The sequence below is a fragment of the Convolutriloba macropyga genome, chromosome 10, assembly GCF_964194025.1.
Source record: "Convolutriloba macropyga chromosome 10, txConMacr16.3, whole genome shotgun sequence".
NCBI lineage: Eukaryota > Metazoa > Xenacoelomorpha > Acoela > Convolutidae > Convolutriloba > Convolutriloba macropyga.
Genome location: NC_134477.1, coordinates 10,114,109 through 10,140,999, shown reverse-complemented (window position 1 = coordinate 10,140,999; position 26,891 = coordinate 10,114,109). Strand labels below are relative to the sequence as shown.

General features: G+C 35.3%; 1 protein-coding gene across 1 annotated transcript in view; it reads left to right on the top strand.

Annotated features, from left to right (window-relative positions):
- The window catches only part of LOC142348528 (uncharacterized), an 81,326-nt gene that overhangs the window by 16,076 nt on the left and 38,359 nt on the right, over window positions 1-26,891 (top strand). The window contains exon 7 of the mRNA XM_075399901.1: window positions 3,111-3,283. Coding sequence (XP_075256016.1) covers window positions 3,111-3,283 — 173 coding nt within the window. The remainder of the gene's footprint in view (window positions 1-3,110; window positions 3,284-26,891) is intronic.

Here is a 26,891-nt window from a genome sequence, read left to right as displayed (position 1 = left end):
AACGGCTATTATTTAGGCGCTCTCCTTTTTTTTCAATTCAAAGATTTTGAATTGTATTGGGGCTCTGTCTTTTTTTAAGACCTGTTCACACGATTTTTACGACTGGAAGAGGAGTAGTGGAGAAGTCCTTTTTTAAATCAATTTTATTGGAGTGATTTTTGAACCTGGAAATGAAACGCGTGAAAAAAATTTGGAGTGATTAATAGCCGCCCTCATCTTCTCAGCCGGCTATTATAGCGCTCCTATTTTTTTTTTTACTTCGTCGAATAAAAAAATGTTTCGCTTTACCTCATTTTGCCGCCTTTTCAACATTTTGCGTGAAATCTTTTTGACTTCTCTAGGCTAGTTTCTCTCTTCTCTCATTCTGCTAAAAGTGATTTTGAACATCAGTTGCTCAGCAAAGCAATTCAAAATGAACAGAGTCAGTATAAAAAATTGAAGTCAGAAGTAGAAACGGGATAAACCCATAAAGCCCAATTTTAGATGCCCGCTAATTGAACGTCGTTCCTATAAGTCTTAGTTACCATCTCTAATGCTTATTGGTGTTGATAGTAGCCCCTGTAGCCTCTCTCTAAGATACAGAAGTATGTTCAACTACGAAATTCCATCAAAATAAATCGGACTTAAAAAAAATTTTTGTACAAAAATCTTTTTTTTTTCAATATCTTCTGTTATTTCAATCCCAATCATGCTTATTGGAATCAACGGCGGCTATTTTCCGGCAATCTGCCGGGTATGTTTTTAGTGCTGAACAAAATTGGAGAGCGGAGCGAAAAGAGAGGGCGCGAAATTGATGTTCATACCGTTGTTTTTGAGAGAGCGCGAAATTGATGTGTAAAAAAATTTTCTCTAAGCGAGCAAAATTTTTTTGTTCACGTGCGGTATTTTAAAAAAGCAGTTTTTTCCATTTTTTTAGTTAAGAGATTTGATTATGATTTTGTTTTAATTTTAGACTGGTAGTGGTTTGAAGGTTTCTGACTATTCATATGGATTTTATGCTAATTCGGAGGTTTTCTATATATTTTGCTGATTTTCGGAGTTTTTTTTGCGTTTTTTGACAATTGTTTTGTTTTACGAGCTCAAATTGGTTTTAAAAGGACCCCTTCTACTTGAGCAAGTTAGGATAACAATTGATTCCAGTTTTGTGGATATGAATCATTTTTTTGTTGAGAAATATGACAAAGAATGGCGAAAATTGGAACTATTATTAATTTTTTTGCAGTTTTTTGTTTTGTTTTGTGTTTTTTGACAAGTTTCTTAGCCTATTATGAGTTGCCTGTTGTCTTGCGAGCATCTGGATGCCCTATTGGTCGGAAAGATTTTTTCTTCGGATTTATATGCTTTTGTAATATTAAAAAATTTATTAACTTTTTCCAGTTTTTTAGTGCAAGTTGTTTTTAAGAGCTATTTTTTTCATAATTTGGCCTGAAGTATTTTTAAAAAATTTTCAGTGCTTGTAGTAAGTATTGGTTGTTTTGATGAAGTGTTTTTGGCAGAGATTGTTGTTTTGGTATCTCAATTTATAACAAAATTTGATCAGATTTTTATCATATTTTAACAGATTTGATTTTCTTGTTTTTACTTTGTTTTTTGGTTTTGTTTCAAGGTAATCATAAATTAGTGGAGGCACGTTTTGTCTGATGAGTAGTTGGATGGCGTTTAAATGGATTTACACTTCGAGTCGTTTCCGGAATTCTTCCGGCTATGTTTTGATTTTTGAAGTCAAATTGGAGTAGTGATTTTGGTAACGCCGAAGTAGGAAGTGGAGCCAAAAAGCGATTTTTGTGGCGTGAAATTTTTTCACTCTTATATTCAAGTAGAGTGAGAAAACGGTGTTTGAGCAAAAAATCCCTTTCTCGCTAGTGATTTTTTGTTCACATGCGGCAATTTCACTTTGGTTTTTAATTTTTTTTCGATTTTTTGGATCAGATTTTATTTTCTAAATGGTTTGTTTTTACTATCCATTCATAGTTCATTCTAGGCCTAGTTTTTTGTTTGAACCACTTTTCGCTTTCTTGCTACTGGTTTTTTTCACATGTCGCATTTTGACTATGATTTTCTCTGTTTTTAAAATATTCTTATCTTGTTTTCTTCGAAAATGGTTTTCCCAATTCACTCATGGTCCGTTTTAGATCTAGTTTTTTGTTTAGTCAATGAAAATTCTTTGAATTGTACGTCAGGATTTGTCCTGCTATGTTTTTTTTTAATTCGCTTTACCTTTTGATTATTGTTTTTTGTTTTACATAAGGCACGACTTTCACGTTTGACTTCCGACTTACCTCACTCAGTTTCTTAATTCTTTCACGCTTTGTAGTGAATACGTTCCGTGTCAGAAGATCAAAATCAAGAGAAACGGGATGAACCGAAAACTCCCGGTCATTAAGTCATAGTGCATTAGGTCATCAAAGTTCATTAGAGCGATTGGTGGCTGATATTAGTATTAAGATTAGTACCCTTCAGTTTGGAAGCTGAAGTAAGTATAGGTTTAGAATCTAACTGAAATTGCACACTGAATTAGAACAAAAATTTTGAAACTTAGGAAAAATTTTTCTCAATATTTCTATCTCTTCTTTTTTTCTCTTTCAATCCCGATGTGCGTCTAGCGCCTCAACGGTGGCTATTTTCCGCCAATCTGCCAGCTATGTTTGACTTATAAACTTATAAAATCGAGACGCACTTAATTGGAGAAAAATTAGTTGGACGCGCTTAGCTGTTAAAAGTTCTCTCAAAAACAATCTGAGAATGGTGGTTGGAATTTTATGGAATATCAATTATTTTTTTATGGCAATTTCTATTATCTTGAACTGTGGTCTCAGCGTATGTGAATATTTTTTTTCAGTTTATTTAGTCTGAGGTGCTCTTTGCCTTAAGAATTTCAAAAACACCTACATTTGATGAGTACAATTGAAAACTCAAATTTATAAAAAAAAAAAGGGTAAATCTACATTAGACCAGTACATAATTAACTGCCTTGGGGAGGGGAGCAGATTATGATGGGCTAGACGTACAAACGGTGACCCAGAGTACAATGTAGGAAGAGCGCTTAGTTAATGAGCGTTTGAGGTGGTTGTTAATAGGATAACAAATTAATTTACTTGTTTTGATTACAGGAAAGACGACTTATATTGAAGATTTTGTGAAGCAGCACCCTGAGAAGAAGTACGTGGTGTTGGGAACAAATGCTATCATAGACAAGATGAGAGTCTCCAATCTGTTGAGGAAGAACAACTACCACGAGAGATGGGAACACCTGTTCCAGAGGGCTAACGAGATACTCAAAACGGTTAGCTCTATCCTATGAAAAGTGTGCTTCTTACCTTGCTAATTTTTTTATGGGTCTAAATTCTTATCTCCAAATGACAAGAGAAGTTCCATTACTTTGAATTTTTGTGAAAGCAGACATTACCGAACTTAGAGACAGAAATTTTGGGAGGCTTCAGGATAAAATTATAAAAATGTTGGAGAAAGTATAGTTGAAGTTAGTCCCTTTTACGAAGTTAGAATTGTATTCGGTATCTTTTGGCTGCTAGTCAGTAGAAACTATAGAGTGAAACTGTTAATACTAGTAAAACTAATTACTGTTGGCACGACGTGTTAATTGGTATCTCATTATGTAGCAGTTTGCATCTTCGTTGTAATCGACTGTAGTACCCCAGTGCAATGTTTCCCGGTAAAAATGGAATTTTCCCGGTAATTTTCCTGATTTCCCGTCGGGGAAATTACCAGGAATCCCACCGGGATTGACATTTAATGGTAACTTACGGTAATTTCTCGACATCGTTATCGGGATTACCAGGAACTTTGTCAAGAAATTACCCGGAAATTCGGGCATCATTTCGGGAAAATACCAGGACAACCAGGTGATTACCGGGAGGTCACCAGGATAAGCGGGGAAACATTTCAGGAAATTACCAGGATACGCGGGGAAACCTTCCAGGAAATTACCAGGATAAGCAGAGAAATCTTTCAGGAAATTACCAGGATACGCGGGGAAACCTTGCAGGAAATTCCGTGATAAGCGGTGAAACCTTCCAGGAAATTACCAGGATAAGCCGGAAAACCTTCCAGGAAATTACCAGGATAAGCGGTGAAACCTTCCAGGAAATTACCAGGATAAGCGGGAACCCTTCCAGGAGTTTCCAGGATAAACGTGGAAACGTGCCAGAAAATTACAAGGTTACGCAGGGAAACCTTCCAGGAAACTAACAGGATAAGCGGAACAGAACTTCGGTTCAGTTGTAATAGTGTATTAAATATGGGGGTCTTGATAAATTTCGTCAATTTCTTGTCGACTGAGTGGACAGTTTGGCTCAACTTCCATGAATGCGTGCTGCCGGAAGAAGCTTATAAGCCACTCAAGAGTGCATAGCTGACACGCTGCATGCACAAACAAATCACTTTTATGTAAAACTGCTACAAATTTTTTTTTGTCCAAACAAAGGGGGCACTCTACATTACTCAATTGCAGATGTTCTGAAAGTTCGATTTATAATTATTTCAGGGGTTAGACTTTATCATGATAGATGGCTGTACCTACAGGTGTGAATCAAGGAGGCGGGAAAACAATAGGCGAAACAAAGTTTTAAAATTCAAACCAAACGAAACAAAAAAGCATTTCACACCATAAGTTAGTTTTCTGCTATTCGTGTTTTCCGAAGGATAGTTTTTATTAGCAGAAAATAACGCATACTATCTTCCAAGGGCGCGGGGAGTTACAAAAAAGCGGGCTCGGAGCCCCGCTTTCAGTAAAAGTGTATTTTGTTTTATTATCATGAGATCTATGGAACAGTATGAGGAAAAAGAACTTTTTCAAAATTGCAGATGTTCTGAAAGTTCGAATTGTCATTATTTCAGGGGTAAGACTTTATCATGACAGATCGTTGTACCTACAGGTTTGAATCAGGGAAGCGGGAAAACAATAGGCGAAACAAATTTTTACAATTCAAAGCAAACGAAACAAAAAACCATTTCACCCCATAAGTTAGGTTTCTGCTCTTCGTGTTTTCTGAAGGATTGTTTTTATTATCACAAAGCTTACTATCTTGCAAGAACGTGGGGGAATACAAAACAGCGGGCCCGGAGCCCCGCTATTAGTAAAAGAGAGTTTTATGTTTTAATATCATGAGATCTAAGGAACAGTTTTTTGAGGAAAAAGAAGAACTTTTCCAAAATTGCAGATGTTCTGAAAGTTCGAATTGTCATTATTTCAGGGGTTAGACTTCATCATGACAGATCTTTGTGCCTACAGGTTTAAATGAAAGAGCCGGAAAAACAATAGGCGAAACAATGTTTTAAGATTCAAAGCAAACGAAACAAAAAAACCATTTCACCCCATAAGTTAGGTTTCTGCTCTTCGTGTTTTCTGAAGGATTGTTTTTTATCACAAAGCTTACTATCTTGCAAGAACGTGGGGGAATACAAAACAGCGGGCCCGGAGCCCCGCTATTAGTAAAAGAGAGTTTTATGTTTTAATATCATGAGATCTAAGGAACAGTTTTTTGAGGAAAAAGAAGAACTTTTCCAAAATTGCAGATGTTCTGAAAGTTCGAATTGTCATTATTTCAGGGGTTAGACTTCATCATGACAGATCTTTGTGCCTACAGGTTTAAATGAAAGAGCCGGAAAAACAATAGGCGAAACAAAGTTTTAAGATTCAAAGCAAACGAAACAAAAAAACCATTTCACCCCATAAGTTAGGTTTCTGCTCTTCGTGTTTTCTGAAGGATTGTTTTTTATCACAAAGCATACTATCTTCCAAGGGCGTGGGGAATTACAAAACAGCGGGCCCGGAGCCCCGCTTTTAGTAAAAGAGAATTTAATGCTTTAATATCATGAGATCTAAGGAACATTATGAGGAGGAAAAGGAAGAACTTTTCCAAAATTGCAGATGTTCTGAAAGTTCGAAATCTTTTCTCCAGTTTGATGTCGGAAGATAGAAACATTATTGTACCCAGATATTATCCTTTCCTTCGAAATAGGAGCTGGGAATCCAGTTAAACAAGGCAGAATCTCATTGCAGCGAAAGGACTTTTTTTGCGAAAACATCAAAGCTTGTAAATCCTTGATCATTCGAAGAGCTTGATGAGAGGGGTCGGAACTCGAAAACTTTTTTCGATGCACGATAGCTTTCTTCCACTGCTGCCCTTAGGCTCTCTAATTGCAAACGTGAACTTTGAGTTGGTCCATAAGCGCAAATTCTAGGCGAAACAGCTCCATTAGAGTCTACTTCATATTTGGTCAGTTCCGAGTCCAACTGAGCCAAATCAATCCAAGAGAATATTAACATTTTCCAACTGAAAAACAAAGATACATAAAGGCAAGAGCAACAAGAAAACAGAAAAACAGATATTTTTTCTGAACGCTTGGTTAAAACTTAATTTTAAAAAAATGAGAAAACAAGATTGAAATGCACACATGATATGCACAACCGACCATAGGCAGCATGTTATTGAATAATTTCATTGCAGTTGCAGTTCTCATTCGCTGATGATAATCATAAGTTAGATAGGCGGAGAGGTATGTTATGGTTGAAAAGATAAGTTACGGTTGACAAATTAAGATCAAGTTTGAGAGACAATTGATAAATGGGACGTCTGGTTTGAGAGGTTGAGTGATAATTTTTGATTGACGAGTAGACTCTCAGGCAAACAAAAACAGGAATTCAAAACTAAAGCTTCTCAAAAAATTGAGTACTACAACACTTTCACGTTAATTGATTAATCCAATTACGTTAAGACAACGTTACAATGAGGAAGACAACGTTACAGAAGTTTTTACCAATAGTAAGAGAACATCCTAATACAAACAAATAATGCACATTGAAATCAAAGTCAAACATCAGAGTAAAATTAACATGATTGACAAGTTCAGTCTCAGATAAGTGAAAATATCCTTTCAAAAAAATTAACAGATTTACATGTAACTAACACAACCGATAATTTTTGGAACAACTAAAGCATGTCAAGATATTTGGTTACATCGCATTGACATAAACTGAGTTTAAAATACGTTCGAATGAGAAAAATATTACGGGCCAATGTTTGTTTCAAAATGAAGAGAACATCATAATATAAAAAACTGATAATCATATGAAAAGGCAATCATCATAGCAAATCAACATTGTTTAAATAAGACTCCGAGCAGCGCGATGTTAAATCAAAAGTCACTATTATGCCATTAGATTAACAACTGCGAGAGCGTTATTCTTTGCAGTTCTTGCAAAACAGGCTATTCAAGCCAGAACAGTTATCGCAGATAAATTTCAGGCAAGAATAGCAGCATTTTTGAGTTTGTTCGGACTTGAAAATCTTGTCCACCACTCAACGCCGGCTGACGTCTGATTCCAAGTCACAAGAACATATATTTTTATTTTTAGCGCCAACGAGTGGACATAACCCAGTACCTGCTTCAGGGATTTTTTTCATGAGAGTATCTAGAGACATCAGTTCGTCGAGCAAAACTCTCGCGTTCTGCATCGAAAACGGTCTTTGAAGGGATCTCTCCTGTCTCTTGCTTTAACTTCCTCCGCAGCGTTGTTAAAGGAACACGTCTGTAATCAGACACTTCCCGAAGAGGAATTTTTTATTCGGTTGCGAAACAATGATTCCTGGCCACATCCTTCTTTGAGTTCTTTTTGATAGTTTTTCTTTTATAAGACCGAGGCATTTCAACTTAAAAAAAACAAATTTCTGGATAATTTGTATACGGCCATTTCAAACGAAGGGCGCAGGTAGGTAATTTAGCTTCCAAAACTTGAAAAAAAACTAACTCTTAACTGTTTCGAAATATGAAATTGTTTCGTAGTAGACCATTCCAGGTGTGATATAGAAAAAAAGATGATCAATATGGTTAGTTTCAAGGGAAAAAAGCGCAAGATTCATAAGATAGGCTAAGAGATAGGTGGAAAGGTATTTTAAGGTTGGAAAGATAAATTACGGTTGACAAGTTAAGTGAAGAGAAAGGTTGAGAGATAAATTATAAATGGGATGTCAGGTTTGAAATAGGTTAAAAGATAACATATGATTGGTGAGTACAATCTCCGGCAAACAGAAATCAGAATTCAAAATAGTGAAAGGATTAATATGTGAACCAGACAACAACTGATATACACTGGAACAACTTAAGCTTGTCAATATAATACAAACACATTCACGTAAATTGAGTATTCAAAATTCGTTAAAACGATAAACGTAACGTCATAGAAAGAAAATGTTTCCAAAAAGAAGAGAACATCCTAATTCAAGAAATTAATGCACATTGTAATTAAATTCAAACAGCAGAGTAAAACAAACATGATGGGCAAGTCCAGTCTCAGATAAGTGAAATTATTCATTCAAAATAGTGAACACCTTCACATGTAACTAACACAGCTGATAGATTTTGATACAACTAAAGCATGTCAAGATATTTGGGTACATCGCAATGACATAATTTGAGTTTAAAATACGTTCGAATGAGATTATGGGCCAAAGTTTATTTCAAAATGAAGAGAACATCATAATATAAAAAACTGATAATCATATTAAAAGGCAAGCATCATAGCAAATCAACATTGTTTAAATAAGACTCTGAGCAGCGCGATGTTAAATCAAAAGTCACTATTATGCCACTAGATTAACAACTGCGAGAGCGTTATTCTTTGCAGTTCTTGCAAAACAGGCTATTCAAGCCAGAACGCCAACGAGTGGACATAACCCAGTACCTGCTTCAGGGATTTTTTCATGAGAGTATCTAGAGACATCAGTTCGTCGAGCAAAACTCTCGCGTTCTGCATCGAAAACGGTCTTTGAAGGGATCTCTCCTGTCTCTTGCTTTAACTTCCTCCGCAGCGTTGTTAAAGGAACACGTCTGTAATCAGACACTTCCCGAAGAGGAATTTTTTATTCGGTTGCAAAACAATGAGCCCTGGCCAAATCCTTCTTTGAGTTCTTTTTGATAGTTTTTCTTTTATAAGACCGAGGCATTTCAACTTAAAAAAAAACAAATTTCTGGATAATTTGTATACGGCCATTTCAAACGAAGGTCGCAGGTAGTTAATTTAGCTTCCAAAACTTGAAAAAAAACTAACTCTTAACTGTTTCGAAATATGAAATTGTTTCGTAGTAGACCATTCCAGGTGTGATATAGAAAAAAAGATGATCAATATGGTTAGTTTCAAGGGAAAAAAGCGCAAGATTCATAAGATAAGCTAAGAGATAGGCGGAAAGGTATTTTAAGGTTGAAAAGATAAATTACGGTTGAGAAGTTAAGTGAAGAGAAAGGTTGAGAGATAAATTATAAATGGGAGGTCAGGTTTGAAATAGGTTAAAAGATAACATATGATTGGTGAGTACACTCCCCGGCAAACAGAAATGAGAATTCAAAATAGTGAAAGGATTAATATGTGAACCAGACAACAACTGATATACACTGGAACAACTTAAGCTTGTCAAAATAATACAACACATTCACGTAAATTGAGTATTCAGAATTCGTTAAAACGATGAACGTAACGTCATAGAAAAAATGTTTCCAAAAAGAAGAGAACATCCTAATTCAAGCAATTAATGCACATTGTAATTAAATTCAAACAGCAGAGTAAAACAAACATGATGGACAAGTCCAGTCTCAGATAAGTGAAATTATTCATTCAAAATAGTGAACACCTTCACATGTAACTAACACAGCTGATAGATTTTGATACAACTAAAGCATGTCAAGATATTTGGGTACATCGCAATGACATAATTTGAGTTTAAAATACGTTCGAATGAGATTATGGGCCAAAGTTTATTTCAAAATGAAGAGAACATCATAATATAAAAAACTGATAATCATATTAAAAGGCAAGCATCATAGCAAATCAACATTGTTTAAATAAGACTCTGAGCAGCGCGATGTTAAATCAAAAGTCACTATTATGCCATTAGATTAACAACTGCGAGAGCGTTATTCTTTGCAGTTCTTGCAAAACAGGCTATTCAAGCCAGAACGCCAACGAGTGGACATAACCCAGTACCTGCTTCAGGGATTTTTTCATGAGAGTATCTAGAGACATCAATTCGTCGAGCAAAACTCTCGCGTTCTGCATCAAAAACGGTCTTTGAAGGGATCTCTTCTGTCTCTTGCTTTAACTTCCTCCGCAGCGTTGTTAAAGGAACACGTCTGTAATCCGACACTTCCCGATGGGGATTTTTTTATTCGGTTGCAAAACAATGATCCCTGGCCACATCCTTCTGAGAGTTGTTTTTGATAGTTTTTCTTTTATAAGACCGAGGCATTTCAACTAAAAAAAAATTCTGGATAATTTCTATACGGCCATTTCAAACGAAGGGCGCAGGTAGTTAATTTAGCTTCCAAAACTTCAAAAAAAACGAACTCTTAACTGTTTCGAAATATGAAATCGTTTCGTAGTAGACCATTCCATATCTGATATAGAAAAAAAGATGATCAATGTGGTTAGTTTCAAGGGAAAAAAGGGCAAGATTCATAAGATAAGCTAAGAGATAGGCGGAAAGGTATTTTAAGGTTGAAAAGAAAAATTACAATTGACAAGTTGAAGAGAAAGGTTGAGAGATAAATTATAAATGGGATGTCAGGTTTGAAATAGGTTAAAAGATAGCATATGATTGACGAGTACACTCCCCGGCAAACAGAAATGAGAATTCAAAATAGTGAAAGGATTAATATGTGAACCAGACAACAACTGATATACACTGGAACAACTTAAGCTTGTCAAAATAATACAACACATTCACGTAAATTGAGTATTCAGAATTCGTTAAAACGATGAACGTAACGTCATAGAAAAAAAGTTGTTTTCAAAAAGAAGAGAACATCCTAATACAAGCAAATAATGCACATTGTAATTAAGTTCAAACATCAGAGTAAAACAAACATGATTGACAAGTCTCAGATAAGTGAAATTATCCATTCAAAATAGTGAACAGCTTCACATGTAACTAACACAACTGATAGATTTTGATGCAACTAAAGCATGTCAAGAAATTGTTTCAAAAAGAAGAGAACGTCTTAATATAAACAAAACTGATAATTTTATTAAAAGGCAAGCATCATAGCAAATCAACATTGTTTAAATAAGACTCCGAGCAGCGCGATGTTAAATCAAAAGTCACTACTATGCCATTAATTAACAACTGCGAGAGCGTTATTCTTTGTAGTTGTTGGAAAACAGGCTAGTCACGCCAGAACAGTTATCGCAGGTAAATTTCAGGCAAGAATAGCAACACTTAAAATCGGCAACAAAGTTTTTCACGTTAACTTTACAGTTTGAACAACGTAGTGAAGGAAAACGCATTTTTGAGTTTGTTCCGACTTGAAAATCTTGTTCACTACTCAAAGCCGGCTGACTTCTGATTCCATGTCACAGGAACATCTAACTTTATTTTTGGCGCGAACGAATGGACATAACCCCGTACCTGCTTCAGTGATTTTTTCAGAGTATCTAGAGACATCAGTTCGTCGAGCAAAACTCTCTCGCGTTATGCATCAAAAACTGTCTTTGAAGGGATCTCTCTTGTCTCTTGCTTTTACTTCTTCCGCAGCGTTGTTAAAGGCACACGTGTGTAATCAGACACTTCCCGAAGAGGAGTTTTATATTCGGTAGCAAAACGATGAGCCAAGGCCACATCCTTATGAGAGTTCTTTTGGATAGTTTTTCTTTTATAAGACATTTCAACTAAAAAAAACAAATTTCTGGATAATTTGTTTACGGCCATTTCAAATGAAATGCGCAGGTAGTTAATTTAGATTCCGAAACTTTAAAAGAACTAAGTCTTAACTATTTCGAAATATAAAATTTTTTGGTAGTAGACCATTCCAGGTCTGATATGGAAAAAAAGATGATCAATGTGGTTAGTTTCAACGGAAAAAGCGCAAGATTCATAAGTTAAGCTAAGAGATAGGCGGAAAGGTATTTTAAGGTTGAAAAGATAAGTTACGGTTGACAAGTTAAGTGAAGAGAAAGGTTGAGAGATAATTTATAAATGGGATGTCAGGTTTGTGTTCAAAATACCTTTCCGTTATGTCCACTCGTTCGCGCCAAAAATAAAGTTAGATGTTCCTGTGACATGGAATCAGAAGTCAGCCGGCGTTGAGTAGTGGACAAGATTTTCAAGTCGGAACAAACTCAGAAATGCGTTTTCCTGCACTACGTAAATTAAGTATTCAAAATACGTTAAAACTATGAACACAACATTAGTTTTTTGATGAACACAACAAAAAAAGTTGTTTCCAATATGAAGAGAACATCCTTATACAAGCAAGTAATGCAAATTGTAATTAAATTCAAGCATCAGAGTAAAATAAACGTGATTGACAAGTTCAGTCAGATAAGTGAAAATATGCATGCAAAATTGTGAACAGCTTCTCATGTAACTAACACAACTGATAGATTTTGATACAACTAAAGCATGTCGAGATATTTGGTTACATCACCTTTACATAAGTTGAGTTTAAAATACGTTCGAATGAGGAGGATTTTATAGGCATGTTCCTTCAAAAAGTTAACATCATAAAATGAACAAAAAATGATAATGAAAATCAAAGGCAAACAGCATTGTAAATCATCACTGTTTAAATAAGACTTCGATCAGTGCGATGTTCAATTAACTCACTATTCCGCCAATAGATTAACAACTGTGGGAGTGTTATTCCTGTTTGCTTTTATATTCCTGCAATGTTGGTTGATTAATCTGCGAGCTTCCTCCCATTCGTTTGGAAACCTGACCTTCACCTCTTTTTTATTATTGACGCGAATGGGATCCAAAATTTTCCGAGTAGACGGCTTTTGCGGACTTATGATTCCAGCCTTCAGTTCCTCATCACTAAAGACTGCTTTCGCACAGTTTATTAAGTATATGGAAACTTTTTCACTGGATTTAAGGGCTAGAGAACTATCAACACATCCATTGTTTGTTGTTTCAGGCGCATTGTTTTCCATGTCCAAGGAAGAAGATTGAGACTAAGTTGTTATCGGACTCGGTGTCACAACTGCAGTCACTTTTGACTTCAACCCTCTTCTCAGTTTGTTCACGACAACTTCAATTGTTATGTTTTCTACATTGCACTTTGTCAGCTCTTCTTTCAATAGCTTTGTAGTCTTTCGGAGAACATCTAATGCTTCGGCTTTTCCACGCTTCGCTAGTGAGTTGTTTTTTTTGCACTTGCTAGGCATGTTAACTGAAAATGCAGTTAAAAATAAGACAATTAAAGCTGTCGCGCTTGAAAAAACAATTAAACATAGGAAGTCCTAAGTGCTAGCTGGAATAAACAATTTTGAGATATTAATGTTTCGTACTAGGCATTTTCTGGTCTGATAAGGAATAAAAACTGAAGGGATCAATATGAACTCAAGCAAGACTGACACGTTAAGATAAGAAACAGGGTGAGAGAAAAGTTAAAGATGGCAATATAAATTAAGATTGCCAAGTTCTGTTAAGAAAGTTGAGTAAAAGTCATAACTGGGAAAGAGTTTGAGAAAGGTTAAGAGATAACTTATGATTGACAAATCCCTGACAAAATGAAAAACAGAACTCAAAATAGTGAACAACTTTGCATGTAAAGAACACAACTGATGTACAATAGAAGAGCTCTTGGAAGACATAATTTGGATACACAAAATGTTGTCTAGATGTTTGATATTACAGCACTTTCACACTGATTGAGATTTAAAATACGTTCCAAAGATGAAGACAACGTTGAGTTTTTGTAATGCGTTAAAATGAAGAATTGAACCTTATAGGCAGCAGTTTGTTTTAGAAAGAAGATAACATCAAAATATAAACAAAAATGAGCAACAATAAAATGAAATCTTCTTAGTAAAAACAACATCGTTTATTCAAGACTTCAAATGTTTCGGTAGACATAACAATCTTTTTTCTTTTCAGGATTGTTTTGTTGGTTTTCACTTATTACATTTTCCTCTTTCTCCAGTTTTCTCTTGGGCGCTTTTTTTGCATCTCGGCAGCATTCATCGACAGCCAGCTTGCCCTCACTCCACTGTCCTGGAAAACGAGACTCGCACAGCCTTTTTAACTTATCTGCTCTCTCGCGTTCGAGAGGTGGTTTTGAAACCGTCCTTTGCGGATCTATCGAGCCCTCCGATAAGTGAACATGCGAGAAGATTTGTTGCGCTAGGAAACGCGCATACTTCGATGGGGTTTTTCCCGGCCCAAAATTTAAAATAAAATCCCCAACCTAGACTTCCTCGCATTAAGGTCCCTGGTTTCCAGCATCAGCTTCTGACAATTCCTGTGCTGAAAATTGAGCAATATTGCGTAAGCTTCTCGACTGCGGGCGGAAAGCTTGTAACATCTTAACAACGTCTTTCAACGTTTCATTAACGTTGTCAATGGCTTCCACATCCGAATTTCCTCCAGGGTTCATTGCATCCAGAGTAGTGTTTTCGCCCTCATCTGAATCTTACTGAACTTGCCTCACAATCAACTTTTGTTACCTCTAGTTCCGCTGCCTTTCTTTTCTCCTTCGAGCTAAGATTCACGCTGTTATTGGACTGCGTTGATGTTGCGCCCAATTTCTGAGAAACATCTCTCACAGAAAACGAAAGATTTTTCATTTTTTTTCACAGCACTTTGCACCCGTTTGCCAATTTCAGTGGAAACTTCGACACAATGTTTATCAAATGAGCATACAATATAGACAGCAGGATATGGTTTATGGTTTACTTCTAATTTATTTCAGACGTTTCGATATCGGAAGTTTCTCTGCGGTGTCGTCCACTTTTATCTCGTTATGTTCTTGAACAGTGGGGAAGTGGAAATGAAAATTCCTGGTTCTCTTTAATTCCGCAAATTTTTTGTCATGTTGTTGCTGCGAAAACGATGTTTTAGGAAGTTTGCTGACTGGAAAAGAAAACATTTTAGACATCTGAAAATAATTGCAACTTTTATTCCAAACTTCCATTTTGCTGGAATTTACATCAGTCTGAATTAAGTTGGTACAACCTAGGTAAAGGCAAAAAGTACGGAAAAAAGTAATATATCATTTTATCACCACCTGCAATGATTGTACCGCGTGAAAGTTTAAGACGCAAAAAAAGTGGCCATAGTCACAAAAAGAGCAAAGCTTCTCATAAAGCAGTCTGAAATGTGGGGAATAATAAGAAAAAGGACAGCTGAAAACAGGCTACCGTTAAAGACTCAAAACCGATTGCTGCGATTACGCAGAAACAAATTTATTTCTTATTATTAGAAGAGCCTTCTTTTTTATTAATCGCCACTTTTATAGCAACTTTTCGATTTTTCTTGAGTTTTGATATACATATCCTTTCTTAGAGCCGGTACAATTTAGTGAAAGGCAAGACTTACCAAAAAACTAATATTTCTCATTTCAACTTCAAACTGAGAAAAAGAAGACTTTCGAGAGAACAGTTCTCTTTTTTACTAATCGAACTTTCCTAGCAACTTTCCAATTTTTAATATAACTTTTATTGCAAACTTCCAATTCGGCTTGAATTTTGATATATATTTGGCTTCATATATTTGATGCAACCTAGGGAAAGGCAAAAAGTACAGAAAAAATTTTATACATCTCATTTCACCACAACCTCAAGTAAAAGATTTTATACATCTCATTTCACCACCACCTCAAGTAAAAGAAGACTTCGAGTAAAAGAAGACTTACTAATCAAACTTTCCTAGCAACTTTCCAATTTCTCTGGAATTTTGATATACATCACCTTTTATAAGAGATGGTACAACTTATGGAAAAACAAGAAGTACGGAAAAAACTGATTATCTCATTTCACCTCGAGAAAAAAACTTTTGAGAGAAGAGTCTTCTTCTCAAATAAATGCAACTTTTATTCCAAACTAACAATTCTGCCGGATTTTTGATATCCATCAGGCTGCATATAGTGGGTACAACCTATAGAAAAGAAAAAAAAGTACCAAAAAAACTAATATATCCCATTTCAGCGTCACCTCGAGAAAAAGAAGACGTTTGAGAAAACTTTTTTTACTGATGAAAAGAAATTTTCTGGAAAGTGACCATTTTGGCCATATTTAGAATCAAATCAGACTGAATACAGATGGTACAAACTGATGAACTACTAAGAACTAAGAAAAAACAGACATATCTCATATCACCTACATCGAGAATTAGAAGACTTTTAGAGAAGACTTTTTTTACTGACAAAGAAGTTTCTATTTTTCTGAGAAGTTTACCGTTTAGACCGATTCTTGGCTCAAATCAGTCTATGAACAGACTGAACAGGTTGGGGAACTACTAAAAACTCCCCAAAAACAGACCTATCTTATATCACCTACATCTCGATATATAGAAGACTTTTAGAGAAGACTTTTTTTACTGACAAATAGAAGTTTCAAGTTTCCTGGAAGGTGACCATTTTGACCATATCTATACTCAAATCAGACTGAATACAGATAGTACAAACTGATGAACTACTATGAACTAAGAAAAGGCAGACATATCTCATATCACCTACATCTCGTGAAATAGAAGACTTTTAGATTAGACTTTTTTTACTGACAAAGAGAAGTTTCCACTTTTCCGGCAAGTTTGAAGTTTTCTCGAAAGTGACCATTTTGGCCATATCTAGACTCAAATCAGACTGTAAGCAGACTGTACAGATTGAGAAACTACTACAAACTCCGAAATAACAGACAATCTTATACCACCTATTCTCAAATCAGACTGAATACAGATTGTACAACTGATGAACTACTAAGAACTAAGAAAAAGCAGACATATCTCATATCACCTACATCTCGTGAAATAGAAGACTTTTAATACTTTTTTTACTGACAAAGAGAAGTTTCCACTTTTCCCGCAAGTTTTCCGATTAGACCAATTCTAGGCTCAAATCAGACCATAAAGAGACTATACAGATTGGGGAACTACTAAAAATTTACTAATTGCAACTTTTATTACGAGCTTCTGATTCTGCCAGAATTTGGATAGGAATCAGGCTGTATATAGTTGGTACAACCTACGGAAAGACAAAAAGTACCAAAAAACAGATCTCATTTCAGCATTGCCTCGAGAAAAGGAAGACTTTTAGAGAAGACTTTTTTACTGAAGAAAAGAGAAGTTTTCTCGAAAGTGACCATTTTGGCCATATCTATTCTCAAATCAGACTGAATACAGATTGTACAACTGATAAACTACTAAGAACTAAGAAAAAGCAGACCTATCTTATATCACCTACATCTCGAGAAATAGAAGACTTACATAGAAATTTTTTTACTGACAAAGTTTCCATTTTTCTGATAAGGTCTCCATTTTCAGAAAATCTAATATCAATTCAGACTGCATACAAAAAGGTGATATGAAGTATGTGTGTTTTGTTAGAGTTTTGAGTAGTTAACTAGGCTGTACAATCTGTTTTCCGTCTGATTTGAGACTAGAATCGGTCTAATCGGTAAACTTGCCGGAAAAGTGGAAACTTCTTTGTCAGTAAAAAAAGTCTTTCGAGGGAAGTCCTATTTTTTAATAATTGCAACTTTTATTACGAGCTTCTGATTCTGCCAGAATTTGGATAGGAATCAGGCTGTATATAGTTGGTACAACCTACGGAAAAACAAAAAGTACCAAAAAAAACATAGATCTCTCTCATTTCAGCATTGCCTCGAGAAAAAGAAGACTTTTAGAGAAGACTTTTTTATTGATGAAAAGAGAGAAGTTTTCTCAAAAGTGACCATTTTGGCCATATCTATTCTCAAATCAAACTGAATACAGATTGTACAACTGATAAACTACTAAGAACTAAGAAAAAGCAGACATATCTCATATCACCTACTTCTCGTGAAATAGAAGACTTTTAATACTTTGTTTACTAACAAAGAGAATTTTCCACTTTTCCCGCAAGTTTTCCGATTAGACCAATTCTAGACTCAAATCAGAACATAAACAGACTATACAGATTGGGGAACTACTAAAAACTCCGAAAAAAAACAGACATCTCCAAATCTCATATCACCTACATCTCGAGAAAAAGAATATTCGAGAGAAGTCTTTTTTTTACTAATTGCAACTTTTATTGCGAACTTCCGATTCTGCCGGAATTTTGATATAAATCAGGCTGCAAATAGTTGGTACAACCTATGGAAAGACAAAAAGTACCAAAAAATAATATATCTCATTTCAGCATAACCTAGAGAAAAAGAAGACTTTTATTGATGAAAAGAGAAGTTTTCTCGAAAGTGACCATTTTGGCCATATCTTTACTCAAATCAGACATTCTTTCGAGAAAAGTCTTCTTTTTTACTAATCGCATCTTTAATAGCAATTTTTCGATTTTGCTGTCAGTTTGAAAAAGATCACGCAACATATAGTTGCTTTAGATCAGGAGATCACAAAGCGTACTGAAAAAATTAAAAATACATATCTTATCATCTACATCTCGAAAAATAAGACTTTTAGAGAAGACTTTTCACTGACAAAAAGAAGTTTCCATTTTCCAGCATGTTTACTGTTTCGATCACAACTACACTCCAGTCAGACTCCAAGCTGATTGTACAATCTAGTTTATTACTAAAACTTTGAAAATAGACAAATCTTAGATCAATTACTTCTCGAGAAAAGAAGACTTTTAGAGAAGACTTTTTTACTGACAGAGAAGTTTCATTTTTTCTAGAAAGTGAACATTTTGACCATATCTAGACTAAAATCAGACTGAATACAGATGGTACAATCTGATGAACTACTAAGAACTAAGAAAAAGCAAACATATCTCATATCACCTACATCTCGAGAAAAAGAAGGCTTTCGAGAGAAGGGTCTTCTTTTTCAATAATTGCAAATTTTACTGCAAACTTCCGATTCTGCCCGAATTTCTATAACCATCAGGCTGCATATAGTTTGTAAAACCTATGGAAAAACAAAAAGAACCAAATAACTAATAAATTTTATTTCAGCATCACCTCGAGAAAAAAGTCTTTTAGAGAAGACTTTTTTACTGATCAAAAAGAAGTTTTCTAGAAAGTGGACTATTTTGACCTTATCTAGACACAAATCAGACTGAATACAGATGGTACAAACTGATGAACTACTAAGAACTAAGAGAAAACAGATACCTTATATCATCTACATCTCGAAAATTAGAAGACTTTTTTCCTGACAAAGAGAAGTTTTTTTCTGACGAATTTTACCAATTAGACCGATTCTAGGCTCAATTCACACTGTAAAAAGTTTTCACAGACTGGGGAACTACTAAAAACTCCGAGAAAACAGACATATCTCTTATCACCTACATCTCGAGAAAAAGAAGACTTTCGAGAGAAGTCTTCTTTTTTACTAATAGCAACTTAAATAGCAATTTTTCGATTTTGCTCTCAGTTTGAAACAGATAACGCAACATATAGTTGCTTTAGATCAGGAGATCACAAAGCGTACTGAAGAAACTAAAAATACAGAGATATCTTATCATCTACAACTCGAAAAATAAGACTTTTAGAGAAGACTTTTTACTGACAAAAAGAAGTTTCTTTTTTTCCAGCATGTTTACTGTTTCGACCACAACTACGCTCCAGTCAGACTCCAAGCTGATTGTACAGTCTAGTTTATTACTAAAACTGCGAAAATAGACAAATCTTATATCAATTACTTCTCGAGAAAAGAAGACTTTTAGAGAAGACTTTTTTACTGACAGAGAAGTTTCATTTTTTCTAGAAAGTGAACATTTTGACCATATCTAAACTGAAATCAGACTGAATACAGATGATACAATCTGATGAACTTCTAAGAACTAAGAAAACGCAGACATATTTTATATCACCTACATCTCGAGAAAAAGGTCTTCTTTTTTAATAATTGCAAATTTTACTGCAAACTTCCGATTCTGCCCGAATTTCTATAACCATGAGGCTGCATATAGTTTGTAAAACCTATGGAAAAACAAAAAGAACCAAATAACTAATAAATTTTGTTTCAGCATCACCTCGAGAAAAAGAAGTCTTTTAGCGAAGACTTTTTTACTGATCAAAAAAGAAGTTTTCTAGAAAGTGGACCATTTTGACCTTATCTAGACACAAATCAGACTGAATACAGATGGTACAAACTGATGAACTACTAAGAACTAAGAAAAAACAGATACCTTATATCATCTACATCTCGAAAATTAGAAGACTTTTTTACTGACAAAGAGAAGTTTCAAGTTGTCTGGAAAGTGACTATTTTGGCCATATCTAGACTCAAATCAGACTGAATACAGATGGTACAAACTGATGAACTACTAAGAACTGAGAAAAGACAGATATCTTATATCATCTACATCTCGAAAAATAGAAGACTTTTAGAGAAGACTTTTTTTACTGACGAAAAGATGTTTTCATTTTTCCATCAAGTTTACTGTTTCGACCAAAACTATGCTTGAGTCAGAATGCAAACAGGTCGTAACGCCTAGGAAATTAGTAAAAACTGCGAAAAAATAGACATATCTCATATCAATTACATCTCGAGAAAAAAAAGACTTTTAGAGAAGACTTTTTTACTGACAAAGAGAAGCTTCAAGTTTTCTGGAAAGGGACCATTCTGGGCATATCTAGACTCAAATCAGACTGAATACAGTTGATACAAACCGGACTACTAAGAACTGAGAAAAGACAGATATCTTATATCATCTACATCTCGAAAAATAAGACTTTAGAGAAGACTTTTTACTGACAAAAAGATGTTCCCATTTTTCCAGCAAGTTTACTGTTTCGACCAAAACTACGCTCAAGTCAGACTGGAAACAGATCGTACAGCCTAGGAAATTAGTAAAAGTTGCGAAAAAAGACATATCGTTTATCAATTACATCTCGAGAAAAAAGTTTACTTTTAGAGAAGACTTTTTTACTGACAAAGAGAAGTTTCAAGATTTCTGGAAAGTGACTATTTTGGCAATATCTAGACTCAAATCAGACTGAATAAAGATGGTAAATACTGATGAACTACTAAGTACTGAGAAAAGACAGATATCGTATATCATCAACATCTCCAAAAACAGAAGACTTTTAGAGAAGGTTTTTTATATTCACAAAAAGATGTTTCCATTTTTCCAGCAAGTTTACTGTTTCGACCAAAACTACGCTCCAGTCAGACTGCAAACAGATTGTACAGCCTAGAAAGTTATTAAAAACTGCGAAAAATTAGACATATATTGTATCAATTACATCTCGAGAACTTTTTTACTGACAAATTGAAGTTTCAAGTTTTCTGGAAAGTGAACATTTTGACCGAATCTAGACTCAAATCAGATTTAATACAGATGGTACAAACTGATGAACTACTAGGAACTAAGAAAAAGCAGACATATCTCATATCACCTACATCTCGAGAAAGAGAAGACTTTTCTACTGACAAAGAAGTTTCCAATTTTTCCGGCAAGTTTATCGATTGGACCGGTTCTAGGCTCACATCAGACTGTAAACAGATTGTACAGGCTGGGAACTACTAAAAACTCCGAAAAACATCTCATACCACCTACGTCTTGAGAAAAAGAAGACTTTCGAGAGAAGAGTCCTTTTTAAAACTAATTGCTACTTTCATTGGAATTTTCCAATTTTTCTTGAATTTTGATATACATAACATTTCAGAGACTGGTACAACTTAGTGAAAGGCAAAATGTACCAAAAAACAAACAAATATATCTCATTTCAGCATCACTTGGATAATATGGAATATGATATTTTCATGTATCAGACCTACTTTTTTTGGGGGGTATGAACCAGACGGAACAGACGCTTGGAAAATTCGACCTAGTACGTCCCCAACATGAGGTACACGAAAACCCAGCGGGGGGAAACCGACTAACCGGCGTCTCAACGGGGCGGGAAGTTTCCGCATGGGGGGCCCGAGGCCCTCACTTTACAAATAATAATAATTATAATTATGGTTTCCACAAAGTTAGGGAAAAAAGTAAACTGCCATAGGTACAAAACAAAATAGGCCCTGTGCAACGGTTCTCCACAGCAGAAGTCTGCTTATTATATTTCACAGAAACGCGAAACGTACCGGACACGGTTATGTCAAAATGACCGTATGTGTCGAGGCCAATTTCTCGAAAACGGCTGAAAGAAACAAAACGCCATTTACAGGGTTTCAAGCACGGCTCAAGCTGAGTCAAAATGAACAAACAGATTAAAAATCGTATCAATATATATGGAGATATTTCATCATAAAGGTACTGTACTAAATTACCCATTTCGGGTCCTGTTTCTGTACTATAACCAATAACCACTCATTATAACCACCTGTAAATTATATATGGGGACAACCCCCATTATCTAACGAGTCTAATGAACTAACTATCGAGTCTAAAATAGCCAGTTTTGATAGTGTAACATGTAGATACACCAATTGTACTGGACACGAATTGGTCAAAATGGGGGTACGTGTCCTGGCCAATTTCTCGAAAACGGCTGAAAGAAACAAAACGCCATTTTCAGGGATTCAATTTCGGCTCAAGTTGAGTTGAATTCAAGAATCAGATCAAAAATCGGTTCTCTAAGAGGAGATATTCCAACATAAAGGTACCTTACCAAATGAAGAATTTGGTCTAATCCGACTGACGTTTCGCTAAAGTAGACCATGGAACACCATGGCTTCGGAACACCATGCAACATATATCTATGGGGAGACTCTAAAACACTCAAATTCGCCGTCTAATTCAATACATAACAAGTTCAATATCCTATTCATGGTAGTGTTTCTCTCCTCAGGAGGTCAAACTGGGGCCAAGTTTGGTGGCCAATTTCTCAAAAACGGTTGAACAAAAAAACGCCATTAGTACGAGTTGTAGCACTGCTTGAGATGTGCATCATATTAAATAATGAGCCCAATCGGTGAACTCTTCAAGCAAAAAAGGTTACCGTATCTAATGACCGGAGAGTCTAATGTCCGAATATAAAGTATACATATTCGGAATCTACGTTAGACGGGCTATTCAAAACACAAATTTAAACACACCCGAAGTAACAAAATTCAAAGCTTCAAAAGTGGTGGCGGATAGTGTCAACCGCTACTGGGGCTAAAAACGAGGGCAAGTTTACTGGCCAATTTCTCTCAAACAGCGAAAGAAAAATAAACACCCTTAGTACAGTTTATAGCACTGCTTGAGATAAGCATAATATTAAAAAATGAGCACAATCGGTGCACTCTAGAAGTATTAGCAAAAAAAAGGTACACTACCGAATGACCAAAAAAGCGTGGTGACCTGACTTCAGAGCCCAATTTGGCCACCTCAACTGCAGAAAGTACTTTATAAAATATATATGGGTAAACTCCCCACTAACTGGCGAATCTAACGAACCCATATATGTACAGTAAATCGCGTATTTCGGGGTATCGATTTTTGGGTGACCCAACATTACCAAAAATATCGATTTTTTTATGCAAATTGGTCATGGAACAACTTTTTACCGAGCCGGTTAAAGAAACCACCTGCTAGAACAAGCAAAAACAGTTCAGTGGCAACAACATGCGACCATTTCCGTTCAATTTAGTCCAATACTTTAGCAGATATTAACAAAAAACTTATTTTACTCCATTTTTGGGGCTTAATTCAGACCAAAATCTCCGAAACTGACGTAAAACGACGTGAAACAGCGATTTCAGCCTGTTTCTAGGTGAATTTTAGTCCACATCTGAGGTCTTTGCCACGACAAAGCTTAATGGAGAGGTGGGAAACAACTTGGAAGTTGTTTCCCATCTCGCCATAAAGGTTATGATGTTTTGTGTGTTTTGACACAAAACGACATTCAGCGAAATTTGACGTAAATTGAAGCTTTGAATGGTAACTGGGAGGCACAAAAATAGCGCCTAAAAAGCAGTTTGGTTGCTTAAAACACCACTCAGCCATTAAAGTTGGAGAAAAGTTAAGATTTTCAGCATTCAATCTTGAATAACTTTCCCCACAAATAATTTTCAGGACTAACCTTAACAATTTCGAAGAGGACCGGCTGGTGCGAGAGAGAACGCGCTATTAGTCACTAATTTTGGTTCCCAATTGAAAGAAAAACACTACTAAACATTCAGATCCTGTTTATTTGCGGTCAATTAAATTTCTAGTCATCAATTGAAGAATCTGCCTAGACATGCCTTGCAGCCGTTTACCATGGTCTTAGAAGTTTTGTGCGATGATATTGTAACTCATAATAACCGGTGATCAACATAAACACTCTGATTTAAGAAAAATTAAAGATCAAGCAGTGAGCATTTTGTCATTTTCGGAGGTTTGGGGTCGAAAATTTCCGTAGTCGAAGCTTCCGTAATAATACACCAATCAAAACGAGACAAAAGTCAATTGATTAAACGTGAAACGGGCTTTAGAATCGTATATACCGTGACCTGTTTCTGCTAAGTACTTAGGAAATCAAAGCCCCCGAACATTCAGTCACCATGCCCTTTTTTCAATTGGCACCAAATGCTCTTTCGGTTATAGTTTCCCAAAGAGTACACCAAAAACGTTCAACATAGTCTGAAAAGTTGGGTACGGTAATATTGTGGCTTATATTAACCGGTTATTAATTTAAAAACTCTGATTTTCTTAAAACGCTGAAATTTTTCTTCGGATGTGCTAAATTTGCTTTAAAACTTTGTAAGAAATGCGCTGAACTTTTATTGCTTTTACGTATTCTTAAAAACGCTGAAAAATTTCTATGGATGTGATGAACTTGCGTTGAAATTTTGTAGGAAATGTGCTGAAAATAAGTGCTGAAAATTTTAGCAAGAATTGTACTCAAAATGCGCTGAAACTATTTAAAAAGATGCGCTGAATTTTCAAATTTTAGCGCCTTTTAAAGGTTTCAGCACATACAGCGCTTTGCATACATAATTCTAGCGCATTCAGTGCACTTCTTACAAAAAAATGCGCTGAAACGGCGCTAACATCTGATTCAAAAAACTACAAAATAACAAGAAATTCAGGCATAACTCAATTTCACAAACAAGTTTACGCAAACTGCATTGAAGTCAAAAATGCAAATCCTTTTCGCCAAAATTAGTATAGATTATTAGGTCTTCATTTACCATTAACTGTGATTTGTCAATAATTTAGGTTTGAAGTCTTTCTGTTCTGCAAATAACATAAAAAACAAAAAGTCAAATTTACCTATAAAACAACGCACCATTACAAAAGTTTTTGAACTATAAAACTCAACAACCAAAGTAAAAATGGTCTTGCTTTTGTACCTTCTCCTTGAAAACAAGAGGTTCTCAATGTTGCCAAGATAGCGAATTTAGTCAAAAAGTTAATATATCCAAACTAAATGATAGTTTTTTCAGAAACTTGTAATTATGAAAAACCAGTATTTATCAACTGAAAGCATTACATAGTATCTTTATACGCTCCTTCAAAACCAAATTAAGCGATTGATTGATCAGAATAAGTTAGAAGTCTTCAAGAGAACATCAAATGCAGCAGAACTCAAGAATAAAAGAATTTAATAAATTTTTTTGGAAACAATGTTTCGGAGCAATTAAAGCCATGAGTTTACGATTAAACCATAAAATGATTATTCGAAAAACAAAATCATTATTAATTGAGTTATGTGGGAGCTGTTTTTAACTGAACCGTTAAATGAAAATTAGCTTGCCTGTAATTGGGGTAAAGAAATCTCAAAAATTTATAACGACGGTAGACGCAAAATACAATCCGAATCTTCTTTCCATGCAAAAACGCAAAGATGAGACCACAACTGACCTCGCTGTAGCTCTGCGGCTCAAAAACGCAATTGTTCTGACGCAATTTGTAAGATTTTTTTTGACCGCCGAAAATTGTGATGTATTAAAAATAATTATGCTTTTCAAAAATGAATATTGGTTTAATTTAGCGGAAGACCGCAAAAGTGCTATTTCCAGAAAAATTTCCAAAAAATTGGATGCACAATAAGTCCATATCTGAATATAGGAAGGTTATCATTACTGCACTACCGGTCAAACTGGACAAATTGGGCAAAGTTTGGTACGATGACCTTGCAACTCATATTAACCGGTTATCAACATAAACACTCTGATTTTCTTAAAACTCTGAATTTTTCTACGGATGTGCTGAATTTGAGCTGAAATTGTTGAAATGCGCCAAAGATTTTTACTTTTTATGGTATCTCAAAGGCGCTGAAATTTATCTACGGATGTACTGAACTTGCGCTGAAATTTTGTAAGAAATCCGCTCAAAAAAAAGTGCTGAAACTTTTGCAAGAATTGTTCTCAAAATGCGCTGAATTTATGTAAGAAGTGCGGTGAAGATGCGCTGAACTTTTGAATTTTTAAAGTTGAACCCTTTTCAAAGGTTCAGCGCATTTCAGCCCATACAGCGCTTTTCTTACATAATTTCAGCGCACTTCTTACAAAAAATGCGCTGAAAGGGCTCTGACGTCTTGACCCGGGTCTACACAAAAATTATAGAAAGCAGTTTATAGATTTCACTGCCTGAAGTATTCGCCTTTTATAAACTCTTGCAAGATTTAGTAAGAATAGGCTGCTATTAGCAAGAAACTTGTAAGATCTTTCAAGATGATTATTCCTCGTACTAAATATTTATCCTAAAGTTTCAAAAACGGGGTCTCGTTTGCAAAATTTCAAAATTTTGTTACTAATTGAAAACGAGACGTAAAAAGTCATTTCTAACAGCCAAAGTTGCCGTTTAGTAGAGATCAACTGAACTGAAGTCCTTTGGCTGAATTGCTCTTTTTTGACCAAATAGGTAGTATTTCCTGGTCGAAAAGGGGATTTTTTCGATGTGGAAATTGTAGAAAAGTTGAGGTCGAAAACGAGCAATTTTTGTGGAAACGGTGCATAGTGTTTTTAGGTAAAAAACGTGCAAGTGGAAAATGTGAATATGATCTTCCTGGGCAATGGTTGAAAATGGCGGCAAATCGTTTCAATTTCGACCACCGCTACGGCTACTACTACTGCTACTACTACTAGTAG